The sequence below is a fragment of the Lipotes vexillifer genome, unplaced genomic scaffold, assembly GCF_000442215.2.
Source record: "Lipotes vexillifer unplaced genomic scaffold, Lipotes_vexillifer_v1.1 scaffold2030, whole genome shotgun sequence".
NCBI classification, from domain to species: Eukaryota; Metazoa; Chordata; class Mammalia; order Artiodactyla; family Lipotidae; genus Lipotes; species Lipotes vexillifer.
In genome coordinates this window covers 755,354-776,388 of record NW_006791849.1, presented here as the reverse complement: position 1 = coordinate 776,388, position 21,035 = coordinate 755,354, and the positions used below count along the sequence as shown (strand labels likewise).

General features: G+C 45.0%; 1 protein-coding gene across 1 annotated transcript in view; it reads left to right on the top strand.

Moving 5' to 3' along the window:
• The window catches only part of CIT (citron rho-interacting serine/threonine kinase), a 168,969-nt gene that overhangs the window by 131,040 nt on the left and 16,894 nt on the right, over positions 1-21,035 (top strand). Inside the window, exons 21-29 of the mRNA XM_007464873.1 lie at positions 2,422-2,619; positions 3,810-4,003; positions 6,901-7,036; positions 9,136-9,240; positions 14,647-14,787; positions 15,214-15,321; positions 16,969-17,131; positions 17,396-17,560; positions 20,716-20,853. Coding sequence (XP_007464935.1) covers positions 2,422-2,619; positions 3,810-4,003; positions 6,901-7,036; positions 9,136-9,240; positions 14,647-14,787; positions 15,214-15,321; positions 16,969-17,131; positions 17,396-17,560; positions 20,716-20,853 — 1,348 coding nt within the window. The remainder of the gene's footprint in view (positions 1-2,421; positions 2,620-3,809; positions 4,004-6,900; positions 7,037-9,135; positions 9,241-14,646; positions 14,788-15,213; positions 15,322-16,968; positions 17,132-17,395; positions 17,561-20,715; positions 20,854-21,035) is intronic.

The following is a 21,035-nucleotide window of genomic DNA, read 5'->3' as shown; positions in this document are numbered from 1 at the left end:
TAATCTAGTTCAAAATCACAGATAGCCCATTATTAGCCTTTTTTATTTTTTTTTTATTAACCACGGAGATCATTAATTTACTGCCTGTGTCTCAGGTCCGCCCAATATCTGTGTGTCTAATACTCTGGCAACTCCAACAGAGCCACAAGCTCAACGTGTTACGGCTTTTGGGCAGGAAGAACATACGAAACATCCGAATGCACTAACGTGCTTTGACGAGGCCTTGGCTGCTTCGTGCAAGCACCTAATCCTCCTCTTGTCAAACAGGCAACATAGAGATGATGACAGAATACAGGGCCAATCATCACAAAGTGTAAACGGAAGTCAGAGACCCCTTGAAAACAGGGTGACAACAGGAAAAAGAAGGACTCTTCCTACTCCAGTGGCCAGTCGAAATGAGAGTAGTAATCTGGGCACCTCCCTGACTTTTTTCGAGTGTTTCTTCTTTAGCACTTTATAATCTAATTTGGGGAGGAGGAGGAGAAGTGGCAGAAATGGGCTTATTATAAATTGCATTTGTTTTCATGAGTCAAAGAAAGGGAGTAGGTACCCAGAGTCTTAAATATGTCTTTGAATGACAAGTAAATTCTTTTGGCAGCATATATATTCTTATGTGGGTAGATTTTCTGTAGTCTGTTTGCTCCCCATGGGGCACCACTGATGCCTCATCTTGGTCATTAATTTTTACCCCGTGTATTGAATCACATGATGCGTTAAAGTAGAATAGCACTCAAGAAAAAGCCAAAACCTTAAAACCAGAGCAACAGAGGAGGTAGTCAATATAGTATTTCCCTCCGTGTCAGGTGGAGAAACCAACCCAGTCAAGTTCAAGGTGGCTTGTTTGGGGCTTCCAGAATCCATTTTATAGCACAGCTTCCAGGCCAGTTTGCTGCATCAGTCTTGTTGTTTTCCTTTGGGGACAGAGGTAGAAGGAAGCACAGTGGAGACATTTGCAGTCTAGGAGGAAAACCATCTTAAGGAATGGGTTTACTGCATTGTTTACTCATTGTTTCTGCTTTCGGGAGATTTAACCACGTCACACAAAGGGTGATACAGGGTTCCCAGTAAGGCAGAAGTGCCTGCTAGGATGGAAAGATTTGAAGTTTTTTTTTTTTTTTTTTTTTTTTTTTTAACCCTGATGAAGGAGGTTTAGCCAAGAACCTGACCAGATAACCTTTATTCCCCCTCTTGTAGCTGATAGCATTACACAAACCGTAGGAATTAACATGCCTTTTGATATTAAAATACAAATTACTAGACCACTTACTGCATTAAAAGCTCATCAGCACAGTTAACAAAATGAAAAGCTGTGGCCACATTGAACAGATCTACTTAATTGACGTTCTTTAATTCTATGTGCCTGGGAAGATTTTTTAATTGATAGTCAAAGTAGGTTAAAATAGGGAGTTAGTCATGGAAACAGTGGCAACATTTCAGAAACTAAGTCTACTCTGGGTTTGAAAATGGGAAACAATTAACCATAGGCTCAGAGGCATTTCCTTTTAATTGACTCCTTTTAGTTATGTAAGATTTAATTTACCGCCATTGCGCCTCATTCCAACTATTATTAGAAAATTGCCCTTAAACTTCTAAAGTATTATATATAAAAGCCCTTTGCAAGTGCTGGTACTAAACCTCAGCAAAGAGAACGGGAAAGCTAAATGCGCTGAAATTGAAATCATTCTGCCATTGAGCAGGGAAATCATTTAGTAAAACCAGATTAAATCTCTCTCAGTAAAATGACAATTTCATATACATGTCTTCCCACTTTCTGATAGCCAGCTGCATAATAAGAACCATTTAAAGTGATGCTGTCATACAGTATTGTATTTTCAGGATTATTCTGAGAGTCCCTTAAATTTTTTTTTTCCTTTTGTTGCATGAACTTAAATTTATTACCTAAAATATTATTAAAATAACTCTTAGTGTCCTTCACTCAGTCTTCCGTGATAAGCACTTTATTTTGCTTTCTAAGACTGTTTCCCAGGATAATGTCCTGTAGATGATGTCCTGGGCGTTTTAGCTTAATTAGCAGACTGTGATACCAGTCTCTCTACTATTCCTCTTTCCTCAGTTTGCATCTTCCACATTCTATTATTGTCCATGAACTTGATCTCATTTAAAGTTGCCCCTTCCATATGGCAGGCACATTTGATTGATTTGTTTTTACCATATTTTCCTGATGAATCCTGAGTCAGAAAAGAATCCGAGACATTTCTTGTTCTCCCACAGCATATGTGTGTTTGGGCGCTAAGGGGGTGGGTGTGGGAGGTTGAGTTTGGCTCACAGAGGTTGGATGGGCAAACGTGAGCTGCACACTGATAGTCATTATCATGTAGGTTCAAGTGCTGATGGCTCTAGAAGCAATTTCTCATTTCAGATCAACTTGATTGCTGCGTAACCGGATTCCTTTCCTCTTAGGTGATCACAGACCTGGAGGAGCAGCTAAACCAGCTGACGGAGGACAACGCTGAGCTCAACAACCAAAACTTCTACTTGTCCAAACAACTTGATGAGGCCTCTGGCGCCAGTGATGAGATCGTACAGCTGCGAAGTGAAGTAGACCATCTCCGCCGCGAGATCACGGAGAGGGAGATGCAGCTCACCAGCCAGAAGCAAGTAAGGATTGTAAACAACGTCAGAGACTTCCCCAGGAAACTTGGAACCCCTTTAGACTTTAGAGCAGGTGCCAGTTGCATCTCTCCCAAGGGTTCTCAGACTGAGCCTGTTCAGTAAAAGGGCTCTTTTTTTTTTTTTTTTTTGTGGTACGTGGGCCTCTCACTGTCGTGGCCTTTCCCGTTGCGGAGCACAGGCTCCGGACGCGCAGGCTCAGCGTCCTCCCGGACCGGGGCATGAACCCGTGTCCTCTGCATCGGCAGGCGGACTCTCAACCACTGCGCCACCAGGGAATCCCAAAGGGCTCTTTTTTATAATCATATCTGTGTTTTTTGTTTTTCGGTGTTTTTTTTCTTGCTGTACGCGGGCCTCTCACTGCTTTGGCCTCTCCTGTTGCGGGGCACAGGCTCCAGATGCGCAGGCTCAGCGGCCACGGCTCACGGGCCCAGCCGCTCCGCGGCATGTGGGATCCTCCCAGACTGGGGCATGAACCCGTGTCCTCTGCATCGGCAGGCGGACTCTCAACCACTGCACCACCAGGGAAGCCCATGTCTGTGTTTTGAAGGCTTGTGGGTTTTAAAAATGGCTTTTAGAAGTGTGTAGTTGGTTTTTTTTTTGTTTTTTGGCCGCTCCGCACAGCATGCAAGATCTTAGTTCCCCACCATCCCTGTGGAACCCGTGCCCCCTGCAGTGGAAGTGCAGAATCTTAACCACTGGACTGCCAGGGAAGTCCTGTGTGTGGTTGTTCTTGATTTTGATTTAAAACCATTAAAAATAGAATAGAATGCTTCTGTGAGCCACTTTACTTTTATGTATTTATTTAAAAAAAATTTTTTTTTTGGCTGCGTCGCATGGTCTATGAGATCTTATTTCCCCTACCGGGGATTGAACCCTGGCCCTTGGCAGTGAGAGCTCAGAGTCCTAACCACTGGACAGCCGGGGAATTCCCGAGCCACTTAATTGTTGAGTGTGGTCTCTTTTCCCTGGTCTTCCTCCTGGTTCTTTCTATAAGATGACGGCAGAAATGGCCCTTCATCCATTCTTGTCTGGTCCCCTCATTCTGTAGGAGAAAAAGATAGTGTCTTTCAGACCATAGTTAGAAACTCCTGCTTTTCTGAAACTGATCTGACAAAAGTAACATCTGGGAAATCCTCATTTGATACAAAGCATAACTCAGTGATACTGATTTGCAGACGATGGAAGCTCTGAAGACCACCTGCACAATGCTGGAGGAGCAGGTCATGGACCTGGAGGCCCTGAACGACGAGCTGCTGGAAAAAGAGCGGCAGTGGGAGGCCTGGAGGAGCGTCCTTGGTGACGAGAAGTCCCAGTTTGAGTGTCGGGTTCGAGAGTTACAGAGGATGCTGGACACTGAGAAGCAGAGCAGGTGGGACTTCCTGTTGGTAGAAAGCCAATGGCAGGTGACAGCAGCAGGATCCAGCTCAGAGCTACCAGCAGGGTAACCGATTGTCCCAGCTTGGCCAGGGCTGAGCAGTGTCCTGGGACATAAGACTTTCAGTGTTAAAACTGGGAGACTCTTGTGCAAACCAGAATGGGTCTGTCATCCTTGTTGTAAATACAGACAGTGCCATTTGGCAGTAGATGGTGACCACTTACCCCATGCAGGGCCCTGGGAGTCGACAGGGAGAATATCTCAGTGCTTTCTTTGTAGAAACTCTTTTCTCGGGTTTCTCATCATTGTGATCGTGTAGCAAGACCATCAGTGTTTCGATCCTGGTCATTTGTGACGCAAGTCTGCCTTCTACACCAACCTTGGCGTTATTGACAGCTCGAGCCGGATGATCCTTTGTTGCGGGCGCTCTTCTGTGCGCTGTAGGATGCCGAGCTGCATCCCTGGGCTTGCCCCACTAAACCCGAGCAGTGGCTCCCTCCTCCTGTTGTGACAACCCAAAACATCTCCACACAGTGCCCACTGTCCCCTTGGGGGCAAAATCACCCCCAGTTTGAGAACAACTGCTCTATAAGAACAGTTTGTGTTTTTTTTTTCCATTTCTTGGTAGGAAATAATTTCAGGTAGTATCTTTTCTCTGTGTTCCCACAGTCCTCCCAGCATAGAATTCCCTTCCTGCCGGGGTCACAGGTGTGAGGGTTGTGTACTGCATGCTGCCGGGGATGCTGTTTGCACTGAAGACGTCATAGATAAGAAGATTTATTATGACAGTTTAACAGCTCACGGCAGCAATGTTTGCGCTAACAAAATCAGTATATTATGACAGTTTACCAACAGATGGAAGTAAACAGTCTTAAAGAACATGTGCCTTTCTTAGTTTGTGCAGAGACACCTACGGACTGGTTTTCGCCCCGTGGCTTCATGTCTACCCAGCTGAATCCTGTCCCTCCCTGCATAACCTCGCTAATATCACCTTCCTCTGAAACTTGCCTTCCTGTGGTACTCTCAGCTCCATTTTTTTGGCTGCGTTGCGTCTTCATTGCTGCGCGCAGGCTTTCTCTAGCTGTGGCGAGTGGGGGCTACTCTTAGTTGCGGTACAGGGGCTTCTCATTGCGGTGGCTTCTCTTGTTGCGGAGCACAGGCTCTAGGCGCGTGGGCTTCAGTAGTTGCAGCGTGCGGGCTTCAGTAGTTGCAGTGCATGGGCTCAGTAGTTGCGGCACACAGGCTCTAGGGCACGCGGGCTTCAGTAGTTGTGGCTCGTGGGCTCTAGAGTGTAGGCTCAGTAGTTGTGGCGCACGGGCTTAGTTGCTCCGTGACATGTGGGATCTTCCCGGACCAGGGCTCGAACCCGTGTCCCCTGCATTGGCAGGCAGATTCCCAACCACTGCATCACCAGGGAAGTCCACTCTGAACTCTGTAAGCAAGATAAACTATACCTGGAAATATTTATCATTTATTAGGACTCTATCAGATTCATTTTAGTATTTCCCACATTTGCTTGATCATAAAGTAGACTCGTCACTGTCTTGGATGTATAATCTGTGCTAAATCAAACTAGAAAAGACTGGAAGCAAAGAGGACCTATAAGTTTCAAGAGAAACTGGTAAAAATATTCCCCTTTTAGATATCTTCCCATTCAGGGTTCTTGCTGATGTAAGGGGGCTGCTGGTTTAAGACCTCCTGTTGCAGTTTCCTTCCAAACTCTTGGGCTTCCCCGTCCTCACCATACGTTCTGGCTGCCCTCACACAGACCCCCCACTCCCTCCCACCTGCAAGTCCAGCTCTTATGCCAGCTGTTTCTAGAATCCTTCAGAGACAGTTTTGGGGACGGAATCTGACCATAGCATCAAGAAATTCACAATCACACGTGGAAGATGTAATCATGGGCTGTGCTTGGGAAGACATTTCATGTATACTTTCAGGGGCAATTGTGAAAGATCTTGGCTACCCACCCCCGTTTCTTTCCTCCCTCTGTTTTGGTATTATGTGAGACCTGAGATGAGTAAAATATAATTCTTAATTCTTGTCTTCAAGAGGCTAAGAGTCTAGTGGAGGAGGTAAACTATGCATTGAGCTATTTATCGCCTAAAATAGAGAGTGGGCTGTGCCAGGCAAGAAGTACCTTTATGCTTAGGGGACAACAAGGAGAGGTTGCTTCTGAGAGGGAAACTGGGAAAGGTTCTATGGTGAACATGGTCTTTGAGTTTACCCTTGAAGTCTGAGTAAGATTTGGATTTGTCAGGTGGGGAAGGAGAGCTGCCAGTGGAGGAGCCTGTACGAGCCCAGGTGTGGAAGCAGCAAATCATAAGACCTAAAGGGGGGAGGGGCAGTGATTTTTCTAGTTTGCTTCCAGTTTTTCTATTCTTTCACCTTATTTACAGATATTGATACATCCGTCAGGTTCAAGTTTCAGTTTCTTGAGGAGCACCCAGAACACTTCACCTCTTGCATGTACTTTAAGGAGAGGAAGTGTTTGCTCACATGGGGCCTCGCGTGGCCCTCTGCACCCTGTGTTCCTTCAGCAGGCCCTCATTCCCTTCCCGCTCCCGTAGGAGGGTGTGACAGTCTTGTGACGTCTTCTCCAACCCAGTTGCATTTGGAAGGATGCCTTAGCGCCTTCAGCCTTTCCAAGTGCATATATATTCACAGGAACTTTACCTGTGAAGAGTATTTTTACCCAGGGCCTAAAGTGGGTCACATCTTCACTCTGAACGTGGTCAGAAAACGAGACATAATTCAGAACAAGGGGTCGGGTTGGGCATCTCGCCAGCCCTCAGTCTGTTTGGTTGCTTAGCAGGGCCCGAGCTGGACCAGCTTCCTTCCTGCAGGGCAGCGATGGTGGGGCTTCTGAACGTGCCTGTGTTTCCCCGCAGGGCGAGGGCCGATCAGCGGATCACCGAGTCGCGCCAGGTGGTCGAGCTGGCAGTGAAGGAGCACAAGGCTGAGATTCTGGCCCTGCAGCAGGCTCTCAAGGAACAGAAGCTGAAGGCCGAGAGTCTCTCTGACAAGGTCAGCCCCTGTCCCTCCTGCCCTTTAGATACACGTGTGCACCTCCTTTTAGCAGGTATGCTTGACACACAGTCACATGCGATCAATGGTCAGCATGTTTCATAAATAGAGTTGCGCGATTATGCTTCCCTGTGGGCCGCCCTCTGTTGCCAGTAGCGTGGGTGAGGGGGGCAGGTACTAGGGTATCAAAGTCGGTCAGTGACTTCCTCACATCTGCCTGTCAGGGCCCCTGAAGTCGAGATTTTGATCTGGGTGCACAGTACTCTTGCTTTCTGGCATTTGATTTCTAGACGCCTTCATGGGTCTAATGTTGAACATCCCTGGGGAGTGGGGAGTGTTGAGGACTCATGCTCACCCCATTGCTGCAATGACAGGAAGCCTCAGCCTCTCTGGGTTCTAAGTCCAGGGACACGGTAGGATCTGAGGATGGTGCAGGTTCTCAGTGTTTCACGTTGGAAATACACGTTTTCTGTCCACCTAGCACTCTGTATTCTATATTTACAAAGTGATATACCAGTGTTTGGAGATTTTTATCTAATCTTAAAAGAGATTTCGAATAGGTGCTTCAATATTATAGATAGCAAAAGGTCCGAGGAATTTCATGTATATGCATAGCCTCATACATACACTCTTTTGCACACACACACATGCACGCACACACATAGCATAAAGTAGAAATCTAACCTCTGAATTTTGTGTAACTTTGTAATTTCATGATTATAAAAGTGATTATTTGGGGTCATTGTGGAAGATATAGAAACCACAGAAAAGTCAAGAAAAAAATGACTGGTAAGCTGTCATCACGGTTATCTTGGTGAATTTGTATATACATATGAATATTTATAAATTTAGGTTCTTACTATATAAACAGCTTTACATATTTTTTTAAACATCACATAACTAGGGTCTTTTCCTGAATTAGTGAGTCTTTTTTGAACATGTAGTTCTAGAAACATCAATTACACAGAGGCACCTATTTTTTATTTTTATTTTTTTTGCGGTACGCGGGCCTCTCACAGCTGCGGAGCACAGGCTCCGGACGCGCAGGCTCAGTGGCCACGGCTCACGGGCCCAGCTGCTCTGCGGCATGTGGGATCTTCCCGGACCAGGGCACAAACCTGTGTCCCCTGCATCGGCAGGCGGACTCTCAACCACTGCGCCACCAGGGAAGCCCGAGGCACCTATTGTAATGATTCCAGTTGTGTTGAAAATTTGAGCTTCTTCCATTTTTCTGTTTTTGCCATCATAAATAACACTGTGATGAACATAAATCTTCATGGACATCCGTGATTATTTTCTTACCAGAATTTCATAGAAATAATATGATCAGATTCAAGGCTAGAGCTTGTTACTCAGGAACCCTCCTGGTGTTGGCTTACTATTTTTTTAACCATTTTTTAACCATAAGGAAAGTAAATATATTATTTGACCATGAGGAAAGTAAATATATTATTTAGAGATAAATGAACCCTTTTGTGTTTAGCTTGAAGGATATTTTTTTTATCTGACTGTTCTTAAAGTATTCTGTAGTAAAGTCCTACCCATCCTTTAAGACTCTAGACATTCTGACCCCATCTTCTCTTGACGACTAGTCTTTCAGGATGAATTTCTCTTCTCCGTACCTCTTAAGAAAATCGTCACCTGACAAAGCAGTCACTATTTGTATATGTGTCTAGTTATGGCGCCACCCTCTGCCTTTGTGACTTGATGTAAGATCCTTGAGAGAGCTTGTCTATCCTTTCATCCAAAGCTCCTGATATTATCCTATGCGAGTAGTAAGCGTTCAGAATGTGATTATTTAATTCAGCCAAAGCATGTCAGATAAATAAATTCTTGAGAAGTCATCCTCCTAGAACTTGTCACTGCTCTACATATGACCCATCCCTTAGAAGTAATATTCTCTCCTCGTAGAATAACGCACATAAGGCTTATCTATGACATGGACATTTGTGATATACTTTTAAAAAACCAGTATTTATGTTCTGACCTTTAGAACTTGATTATTCTTTACCTGAGAAGGTTTGTGGATATTTGCAAAAGTTGTTAGCGTCTAACATTACTAAATGTGGTATCACAGCCAATTTTTTCCAATTGTCCAGCTCAGTGACCTGGAGAAGAAACACGCCATGCTTGAAATGAACGCCCGAAGTTTACAACAGAAGCTGGAGACGGAACGAGAGCTCAAACAAAGGCTTCTGGAAGAGGTGAGTGTAAAACGCCGGGTAAATAGAGCCGGGTGGACTCTCAAGTGAATATCTGTTGTCTTCAGGTGGGCAGATCCAAATTAAGGCATTCAGATTTCTAAGTGGAAATTTTCAAAGAAGAGTAAGGTGGTCACCGGATACTTCCTTTTTTTTTCTTTTTTTCTTTTTTAAAAAATTTTATTTCATTATATCTTTTTATTTTATTATTTATTTATGGCTGCGTTGGGTCTTCGTTGCTGCACATGGGCTTTCTCTAGTTGCGGCGAGCGGGGGCTACTCTTCGTTGTGGTGTGCAGGCTTCTCGTTGCGGGGGCTTCTCTTGTAGCGGAGCATGGGCTCTAGGTGTGCTGGCTTCAGTAGTTGTGGCTCGTGGGCTCTAGAGCACAGGCTCAGTAGTTATGGTGCATGGGCTTAGTTGCTCCGCGGCATGTGGGATCTTGCTAGACCAGGGCTCGAACCCGTGTCCCCTGCCTTGGCGCCACCAGGGAAGTCCCGGATACTTTCTTAAAGGTGTTTAACACGTTAAAAGAATGTGTCGCGAAGGCCGGGGTCCTCTTTGTCATTGTGTCCTCCCAAATGGTGCTTAGTGGCGTGTCAAGCACACAGCGAGTCTGTGCCAAGTGGAAGTTTATTAAATATGCAGGCACATGGATATTGAGTTAAATTCTTCTTTAGAGTTTATGTCCAAAGTACATGAAGTTTGCAGGCTGATAGGACAACCATGTAATTAGATTTGTGCACGGGGCAATGACCTGATCAGATTACACTGAGTGCCAAGTCTCATGAAGGCTTTTGAACATCCAGTTAATTCAGTTTAAAAAAAATGATGCCCTGCTTTTGAGACACAAAACGAAAAGCTCAAATTGGTCTCCTAAACCAATCCATTCCTTATGTTATTTCCTGTACCTTTTAACAGAATTCTGAAAATCTCTGTTTAAACTGATGACAACTTCCCACTCCCAACCAGAGCCCTGGTTTGGTTGAATCACTGATAATTCGGCTTTGTTCATTAGAATTGACCTATCAGGACAAATGCACTTTATAAAGATATTTCATGAGAAGTGGGACTCCAGGAGTGTTCTGTTTAAGCCATAGTGAACCCTGACGGTTGAATTAGCCAGATTATCTATTCTGGTGAATTGAGGTTTTATTGTGTGCTACCTGTAGCCCCTGAGGGGCTCTGCTGGTAGAAATATTACGACTATGCTATTAAGTTCGAAAAGTGTGGTGAAAATTTTGCAGGTGAATGTAAAATGTTTTATAGAATGAGGCTTTAAAAAATATGGGTGGGAGTTTCGGAAAGTTCTGGAGATGGATGATGGTGATGTACAACCATGTGAATGCACTTAATGCCACAGAACTGTGCAATTTAAAATGATTAAAGTGGTAAATTTTATGTATATTTTACCACAACAAAAAGTTTTTAAATAAAATCAATTACACACACACACACACACACACACATACACACACACAAACACAAACATACACACACGTGGGTGGGAAATTCACCAAAGGTGACACTAAGAACATTATAATAGAAATTGACAAATCACCCCGGTGGTCAGATAGAGAATGATGGTCTTTTATCTGGAATGAATAGGCAACACCCCCACTTGAGGCACCTGTTGGAACAGGAGGAACAGAAATAATCAGTGATCTCACCTGTCCTCTTTTCCTTTCAAGGAAGGAGCGCTGGCCCCAACAGCTCAGTGCTTTGGTCCGAGGTTACATGGTGAGTCAGTGGCAGGGCTAGGAAGAGCAGGCTGGAATCCTGATTCAGTTCCCTTGTTCTCACTTCTAAAACTACCTGGGAACGTTTCCAGTTCTCCATTCTGCACCTCACAGAGGGCTTTTTGAGCAGATGTCTGTCTGGCTGCCATTGAATGGGAGGCAGATCTCACTGACAGCCGAAACCATTACGGAACTAAGAACAATCTTTATTGTCCGGAACGCAGCTGGCATGCTGGCTTGTGATGGGCCCTCTGTAAGCAGGAGACCGGGGGCTCAGCCTGGCTGTCCCCTCCATCAGGTGCAGATTCTTGTAAATGGGGTCAGAATCAGTGTCTCAGAGTTGGAAAGAATTTTTGTGTGTCATTTAGTGCAAATTCCCAGCACTTGCATTGCTGTTCCCTTTATTATCTCTGTCCTGGGCACTAACGGATCTTTCTCCTAGATCTTTTCCAGAATGGAAACCAGAAATGGCCTCAGAAGCTTTTCTCACACTGCCCTTTACAGGCAGGATTAGTCTCTTGGAAGTGATGCCAGAGCTCAGAGTCCACTTGCTAATCCTGTCGAGTTAATCCCCCTCCAAGGTAGAGAGTCCCTTCCCCAGCCCTCCTCATAGGTGGGCCTCGGTGAACCTTGGTCTCAGTATCAAAATTTAGAGTGACTTTAGACATCCCAGCTCATTTTTCTGGCACCTGTAACTCTTGGAAAGTCCTTTCTTATTGTAAACTAAAGCCTATAACTTCCAACCATTGGTTCTGTTACATCGAAACATTTGAAAACAGGGTGTAGTCTCATATTTCCAACCAAAGTAGGAGGTTAATATTGATTAATGATCAAATCACTTTGACTAGTAATCAAAATAACTAATGTTTAATTAGCACGTACTATGTGCCAGGTGCCTTTCTGAGTATTTTCCATGAATTAACTCCTATAGTCCTTGTGACACTTCTGTGAGAGAACTACTACTCTTTATCATCTCTGTGACAGCTGATTCGATATCTCTGTAGCTTTCCCACTCCATGTTGCCTTCTCTTTTCTAAATGGAACACTTGAAGTCCTTCCATGTTTGGGATGTTCTTTTCTGGTAGATTTATCTTTCCGAAGAGAGTTTCTAGAAGCCCCTGTGGTTTGAACAGCACAGAATAGTGGGCTATCTCCACTTCCATTCTGGGCTCTGAATATCTCTGCCAATGACCCAAGCTCTTTGTGTGGCTTTAGCACACTGCCGACACCCATCGATCTGTTAAATCACCACTAGCCCTTCTACAAGTTTTTTTTTTTTTTTTTTTTTTAAACATCTTTCTTTATTCAGTTGATGTTTTAAAAAAATACCATCCTATTAAACCTTCTCTTGTTGGTTTTGATCCATCTTCCCAGCCACCAGAGTTGTTTCATGCTCTGGTTCTGTCATCTAGTTCCTTTGTGCTTCCTCCCAGTTTCCTGTCACCCTCATAAAATTGGGGGACAGATCTAAGAACATGGCTAGAGCCCTCTTTTCACTCTAACACTGACTGGGAACAGCCTCCATTTACCTCTCTTTGGGAAGCAGGTTAATGGTTTTGTAAAACATTTCATTGAGCATAAATGTCACTCTTGTTTTCTATTGTAGTAAATAAGTAGCCTATTTCCTGGAAAGCTAATGGACAGTTGATGTGTTGATTCTAGAGAAATATTTTGGGCCTGGCTGTCACCAAACAGATTCTTGTCCCTAGCACTTGTTTCTCTGCTTCCTGCCTAGTAATTAGTGTTGTCCTAAAATAGTGGAGAGAAACTAAAGTGGATAATTTGCAAGAAGTAATCATTTGTGCTACAGGGGACAGATAGCTCCCTGGAGGAGGTTATCTTAGCTGTTTTCTCTCTTTCTTTCCCTGTATTTTAGGGGGTTCTGTGGTTTGATTCAGAAATTCCAGGTCACGCACACAGGGCAGGTGATCATAAGTTAGTATCCTGCTTTACGGGGGACTGATGGGGAGAGGCTGTCGGAGTAGGTTCGGGCAGGAAAGGAAGATGGAAAGGTGAGGGGGGCGCACCTGAACGGGATGGAGGGAAGAAAGACGGACGAAGGAGGCAGCGCTAAGATTCATAGAGCATGTGCTCTATGCTGGGCACTGTGCTCGGTGTGTCAGCCAGTGAAGGGAGTTATTACCCCCACTTACAGACGAAGAGACTGAGGGTCTGAGAGGCAGTGAGCTGCCCCTGGTCACAGGACTAATAAGAGTTAAAGTCAGGATTTGAACCAGGGTCTGGAATGTTCTAAAGCCCAGGTTCTTTTCCATGACACCATGATGCCTCAGGGAATCAGCTGCCTCTCAAGAGGTGAGGAGTAGAAATGGAAAGACAAGCATCGGTGGAGGGAAGAGAAATAAGGTAGCAAGGTTTCAGCAGATTGCGAGGTCATCAGTAGCCTTTGGCCGTCTGGGGCGTGGGCCACCGAGGTTTGCCCTCGCCTGCTGGGAAACTCCCCTTGCTGCTGGTTATAGCTCTGTACCAGCCCTCTGTCCTTAAGGCCGCAGAGGCTCTAGGCCACCAGGGAAGGGAGTATTTGGGCCACTGGTGGTGTGGTTAGATTGGACCCAAGGGGTTGGGTGAAATCAAGCAGCATCTTGTCCGGATAGCTGCTCTTTCCTGCTTTTTAGAAACAGAAACATTTTAGGAAAGAGAGTCATAAACCCAGTATCTTTATAGCCTGCTCTGTTTTCTGGTTGACTTCCATTGTAAAAAAAAATTGGAGATTTCCAGCACAAAGCGATTTCCAATGTCCTAAATAGAATTTTGTTTTCCTTGGGTTTTACCAACACTTGTACTGAACCTTGGATCTTCCTTCCTCCCCACGTGGTAGAAATATCTCCTGCGACTGTGGCTACTGGTGTGCTTGTTGGTCCCACACCCTGACGAGGTGCTGTTTGAGTTAGAGGTGCTATGACCCTTTGTTTTTTTTTTTAAATCAATTTATTTATTTGTTTTTATTTTTGGCTGCGTTGGGTCTTCGTTGCTGTGCGTGGGCTTTCTCTAGTTGTGGTGGGTGGGGGCTACTGTGTTGCCATGCGCGGGCTTCTCATTGTGGTGGCTTCTCTTGTTGCGGAGCACAGGCTTTAGGCGCATGGGCTCAGTAGTTGTGGCGCACGGGCTTAGTTGCTCCGCGGCATGTGGGATGTTCCCAGACCAGGGATCGAACCCATGTCCCCTGCATTGGCAGGCGGATTCTTACCCACCGTGCCACCAGGGAAGCCCTGACTCCCCTTTGTATATTCCACACGGGGAATCACAAAGTGAGTTCTCTTAACAGCAATTGAGATCTTACAAAAAAAAAAAAAATAAGGACAAATCAGAACGTGGCTGTCATGGCATTAAGTCGTACTGCCTTAGATGTCAACTCAGATGGCCCGTACTATGAAGTACCTAAATACCCTTAACTGCAACTCTGATTGGGAAGGCAGACCCACCAGTCTGGACTTCTTGTTGTGGTGGGCACCCTGTGAGTGGCTGGCCATCAGAGATTTCTGTGCAAGTTCTTTTTAACTGCACATGCATCATTTTGGAATAGCAGACAGTTGGTCATTCCGGAATGAGCCGAGCTTTTGGTGCCATGTCTGAAATTAGTTTGTAATAGGGACAGTGAGGGAGCACGTTGCTTTGTGTGTGGTATGAAGCCTCTCCTGCCTCTCTCCCCACCAGCAAGCCAAGTTACAGCAGCAGATGGACATGCAAAAGAGCCACATTTTCCGTCTGACTCAAGGGCTACAAGAAGCTCTAGATCGGGCTGATCTGCTGAAGACAGAAAGGAGTGATCTGGAGTATCAGCTAGAGAACATTCAGGTGAGAACTGGCAAAGGGAACTTAAAGCGTCTGCAGAAGCAAAGCATGATGGCTAAAGGCCATCTCTCTGGTCAAACGGGCAGTATCTTCACGTTGTGTGTTTTTCCCAGTATTCTATTATGAAAACTTTCTAACGTTCAGAGAAGCTGGGAAATTTCTATCACGACCACCCTCTAGATTCTCCTACTTGCCATTTGCTATTTTTTGCTTTTTCGCATATCTGTCCGTACTTCAGTCCATCTTTTTTGGGGGGATGGTGGGCAGTAAGATCAGAACTAAGTAAATAAAGATTGGCCCAGTGCGGCTTGGGTTGAATTTTTCGTATGTTAATATTGTAACAACTTTATTTTTTATTTTCTTAAAGTACCGAGTTTAAAAGTATACTTCTTTCGGTGTCTGAGGTGCTTTCGTTTTCACAAATTTTAGGTTCTCTATTCTCATGAAAAGGTGAAAATGGAAGGCACTATTTCTCAACAAACCAAACTCATCGATTTTCTGCAAGCCAAAATGGACCAACCTGCTAAAAAGAAAAAGGTGGGTCAGAGGGTTTGAAAAGCGGGGAAGTGACAGTTTTGCTCAATCGTGGTGATTCTCTAAAGACCACTGGGATAGATAATCCTAGGAACATCAGAGAAAACAAAATGCATCTTGTTTTGTTTGGGGTTGAAAAAGAGGCTTTGGGATCATCAGAATAGCTCTTCAAGAGAAGCGATCACTCTCGAGTCTGTAATACACTATTTTGTGTTCATGGCCTTTAAAGTTGTCATGCCTTCCTCTGTGAAGGCAGTGATAGTTTTTTCCCAGGCAGCTGGGGTGGGGAAGGTAGCAGAGAGGAAGGTTTATACTCAGGTTGGCGTCCTGGACTCCAGAGGGGTTCCCTGCTCACATGTACAGGACTCTGGAGAGATTACAGGTCACTTGTATGGGATTCTAGACAGAGAGGGGTTCTTAGGTCATGGGGATAGGATTCCAGAGGTTTTAATATGTCATCTGTATGGGGCCGTAGAAGGATTCTCAGGTCACGTGTACGGGACTCCAGAAAAACTAGCCATCATCTGCTCAGTCCTTCTGATTGGCTCAAGAAGAGACTGGGACGCAGAGAGCTGACGTGACCTGCCCAAAGTGTCTGACTGGATAGCTGTCCCTTCCACGGGGTGCGGCTCCATCTCTTTAAAATTGTAACATATAAATTGAAAACAATGACCAAAAGAAACAGATGGACAGGGTGATATATAGGCACACATGGGAAGATTTTTAATAAGCCCAAAGCATGCTTCCCTGAACCACTGAAGGCTTGGTCATGTGTTCTCAGTTCCAGAAGGTCTCTAAGGAGCTTGAAGCTTCTTCCCAAGGCACCCAGATGCCGGAGTAGCACTGGCGGTGGTACAGGGAAGGCCTCCGATGACAGGATACTGGGGAGTGGGCTGAAGGCGGCGGCCGGTCTCTTGGTCCCTTTGTTCTCTTTACGGGAAGGGACCAGAGCAGCAGTGGTGGTTGTGGAGGAGGGTTTCCTTGTGAGCTATGTGACCGTGCCTGTTGGTGCTGATGAGACTGAATCTAGTTTATTTTATCAGTGGACTGTTATCTGAGTTTGTCACTTGATGTAGTCAGAGTGCTTCCGTGTATTTTTTTGTTAGTTTTCACTCCCATTACCCTACGTTATACTTTTCTTTCCCATGCACAATACATGTTCCATTTGCATGTTTTTTGCATAAGCCCCTTGTGGTGACATTATTTTAGTATTCCTTTTTTTTTTTCTTTTTTTGCTTCCTTTAAAAAAAATAATACTCATCTCTGTGTCTTGTAACTAAGCATCATGAGACAAATTCAAGGCAAGAGTGATTTCTGTCTCCTGATTCCATCCTCCACTTCCATTTTTTGAGGGTAAAGGCTCAGGAAATGGCTCTCCTTCTTGGGAATGCTAAAGGAAGAGGTGGTGGCAATTCAAGCATCTCTGACCCTCTCGGTGAAAACTTCCACGCCCCTATTTTTTTTCCAGCCGGCTGGGAGGGGCTGTGGCTCGGTCCCCCCCTCCCCCTTCACATGCCATTTTTACTAAACCCGCTTGCAGTGAGTATGCGCCCGGCTCCCGTGGTCTGCTCCTCCCAAGGCAGAGCTCCTTTCACTAGTTCCCAGTGCCAATTTCCAGGAGTTAGGAGATATCTCTGTTTCCATTGCTAGGGTTTATTTAGTCGACGGAAAGAGGACCCTGCTTTGCCCACACAGGTTCCTCTGCAGTACAATGAGCTGAAGGTGGCTCTGGAGAAGGAGAAAGCTCGCTGCGCGGAGCTCGAGGAAGCCCTGCAGAAGACCCGCATCGAGCTCCGCTCCGCCCGGGAGGAAGGTACGGACACCCTTGACGCCAAGTGCGGTGGATGAGGCAGAGGACCAATCTCAAGGAGATTGGCCGAGACTAGTTCAGCCTCGTGGTGACAGCCCAGACATCCCACGTCTGAACGATTCACGGCATCCTCGGCATTGCCGATGGGGCACCCTGTGTGTCCTTTTGGTCTTGGGCCTTTGATAGCCAGCCCCCGGGGCGGTCCACTTGGTTGGGGCTTCTAGGGGACCCTGCTAACCTAAAGGCGTTGGACCCGTCTCTCCCCAGCTGCCCACCGGAAAGCCGCAGACCACCCGCACCCGTCCACGCCGGCCACCGCCAGGCAGCAGATCGCCATGTCCGCCATCGTGCGGTCGCCCGAGCACCAGCCCAGCGCCCTGAGCCTGCTCGCCCCGCCGTCCAGCCGCAGGAAGGAGTCTTCGACTCCAGAGGGTATGTCCTCAAAAGGGGCCACTGAACATGCATCGACATTTTTTTAAATGGACTGAGAAATGCAGACCTAAGGTGAAAGTGACAAGTAATAACACTAAAGGTTAAAGAGTAAGAAGTAAGCCTTCTCCCCACCCTGGTTCCCTTACCCAGAGTCAACCATTGTGCTCTTCCAGCCATCGTTCATGCACGTAACTGCATGTCTGTATTATGCAGGTGTCTTATATAATCATCTTTAAGAGGCAGGAGAAAATAACATATTTTTCTCAGTCCTTTTGTCTTTCTTAAATATCGTAGCCCACTATGCTCTACACCAGGGGTCTCCAACCCCTGGGCCGTGGACTGGTACCGGTCTGTGGCCTGTTAGGAACCGGGCGCACAGCAGGTGAGAGGCGGGCGAGCAAGCGAAGCGTCATCCCCACTCCCCATCGCTCGCGTTACCACCCAAACCATCCCCCCCCCCACACACACACACCCCGCACTGGTCCCTGGAAGAATCGTCTTCCACGAAACCGGTCCCTGGTGCCAAAAAGGTTGGGGGCCGCTGCTATACACTGCAGAACATTTCTTCTTTTAGTTAAAATGCTATCTTAGCCAGTTGCATATTAACACATATGGATCGACCCCGTCCTTCTAGAGGGCTGCATGGTCTTCCACGGTGGGAGGTATATGATTCACCTATTAATCCAGACTCCTGTTGATGGGCATTTAGGTTATTTCCAGTTCCTTGTTTCCATATGTATCCTGCAGTGAATACCCTGCAGCTCTGTGGGTGCTATGACTGTAGGATAAGTCCTTGGGAAATGAATCAGGTTAAAGGTTATGTGCATTTTGAAAGTTGGTAATTTGTGCCAATTTATACCAGTGGTGTGAAGAGTTTTACTTTGTGGGCTTAAAAGTACTCTGTTCACCTAGAGATGGAAAGGACTTAAAAAAAAAGAAAAAAAGCCAAGGAAGGTGGTTTGGAAAGTCATACAGAGAGTGGAGTTAGAGCTATGGTTTAATATCAGGGTATCACCAGCTACGCACTTTATCTTATTTACTTATTTTTCGCCCTGCTGTGTGGCATGAGGGATCTTAGTTCCCCTACCAGGGATTGAACCCATGCCCCCTGCAGTGGAAGCGTGGAGTCTTAACCACTGGACCGCCAGGGAAGTCCCACTATCAACCCACTTTAGCTGCCAATCTCGTTGGGATTTTGTTGTCGTTGTTTTCTTCAGCGATGATGTCATCTCGCTTCCTATGTTTACATAACACTTTGAATCAAAGAGCTTCACTCTTACAGTCATCAAAGTGGATCTGGTAACACAGAGGAAAATCATTTCTGGCCCCCGTGTCCTTCGATGAGGCTGCATAGAGCAGCTCCCTGAGTAGTTTGGAATACTCGAAGCATCTCCTTCGTGTGTGTGTGCCTTGCTCACAGTTTCGAAGTGCATTTGTGTTATTTATTCCTCATGACTTTCTGATAAAGGAACAGGGATAGCATTATATGGAGAAATCAATTTGGATTCAGAAATATGGATCCTGAATTTTTCTATTTAAAGCTGCCTTAGCTAGTTAGGTCACTATTGAGAAGGGGGCCTTCTAAATGGAAAAAAATCAATCTTGTTAATTTTAACTGACTGGACTATAAATGTAAGAATCAGTTGTTTGAGGCTGAAAAGTTGGGCTTTTTAAAAAAGGAGGTTATTCATGAAAGAACTGGGCATGAAGTGAGAATTCTTCAGTCAGTTTATGTATTGAATAATCAGAAATTCTGTAATTCAGAATAGTGATCTTTAAACGATTCTGAAAAGGTCTAGATCCATGATCTCATGTGGAAAACAAACCTTTTATGACTAAAATATTTATAAACAACTGACTTAGAAGCATATGTTTCTCTGTGCTCACAAATATCTATGCCATTGTATTAACAATCTGCTGCCAGTGATGTGTTCTTAAATAAAACCTAATTCCTAATAACCAGATAATGGTGATTTTAATTTGGTTCATATAAATCTAGACACATCTTTTAGTGTTAAAGTAATTTTACAATCTGTCACTAATGTGCTCTAATGTTTTTTTAACAGCTTTATTGAGATATAATTGACATACTATACAATTCATTTGAAATGTATAATCCATTGTTTTTTAGTAAGTTCACAAGGTTGTGCAGCCATCACATTCTAATTTTTAAACATTTTTAGTCCAACCCCCCCCCCCCGCAAAAAACAAAAAACAAAAAACAAAACAACCCTATACTCATTGGCAGTTGCTTCCCATTTCCCCCTTCATGGAACCTCTGACAACCACCAGTCTGCTTTCTACCTCCATGAATTTGCTATCCTGGACGTTTCCTATAAATGAATGATACCACGTATGACCTTTTGTGTCTAGCTTCTTTCATAGGGCGTAATGTTTTTGAGATTCATTCATCTTGTAGTATTTATCAGTACTTCATTTTTTTAATTGCTGAATAATATTCTGTTGTGTGGTTATCACGTCTTGTTTCTGTATTAATCCATCAATGGACATTTAGGTTGTTTCCATTTTTTGGCTATCATAAATAATGCTGCTGTGAACATCTGTGCACAAATTTTGTGGCTACATAATGTTTTCAGTTCTCTTGGGTGTGTAGACCTAGTAGTGGAATTGCTGGGTCATCTGGTAACTCTGTGTTTAACTTTATGGGGAACGACCAAACTGGATTCCAAAATGGCTGCACCATTTGCTTTCCCACCAGCAGCGTATGAGGACCTTCATTTCTCCACATCTTTACCAACATGCATTTTCCATATTTTTGAGTCTGGATAACCCAGCGAGCGTCAACTAGTATCTCACTGTGGTGTTTATTTGCATTTCCCTAGTGATGAGTGACGTTGAGCATCTTTTCCTGTGCTTCTCGGCCATTTATTTATCTTCTTTGGAGAGATGTCTTTTCAGATATTTTGCCCATTTTTTAATTGGGTTGTCTTTTTCCTATTGCTTCAAAAGAGTTCTTCCTATATTCTTGTTCTTTCTGTATTCTGTTCTTCCTATAGTTCTTCCTGTGTTCTCTAAGCTCCTTGTCAGAGGGATGATTTGCGAACACTTTTCCTTTTCTGTGGGGCATCTTTTCACCTTCTTGATGGTATAATTTGCAGCACTTTAATGATTTTTTTGAAAAAATTTTCCTCCAGAATTCAGCCGACGTCTTAAGGAGCGCATGCACCACAACATTCCTCACCGGTTCAATGTAGGACTGAACATGCGAGCCACGCAGTGCGCTGTGTGTCTGGATACCGTGCACTTTGGGCGCCAGGCATCCAAGTGTCTTGGTAAGAGCAGCTGCTGTGCGTGGGGGGAGGGTGCCTGTGCATCTCCACCTAAGATTCTGTCCGATGGGGGCGGGTTTTTTTTTCCTTTTTAAATTCCTCATCATGTAGTGCATTCATTTTCAAGCTTTTAGTCTTAGTGGGAGGACACTATTTCCGTCCCCCCCCGCCCCCCCCCCCGTTCA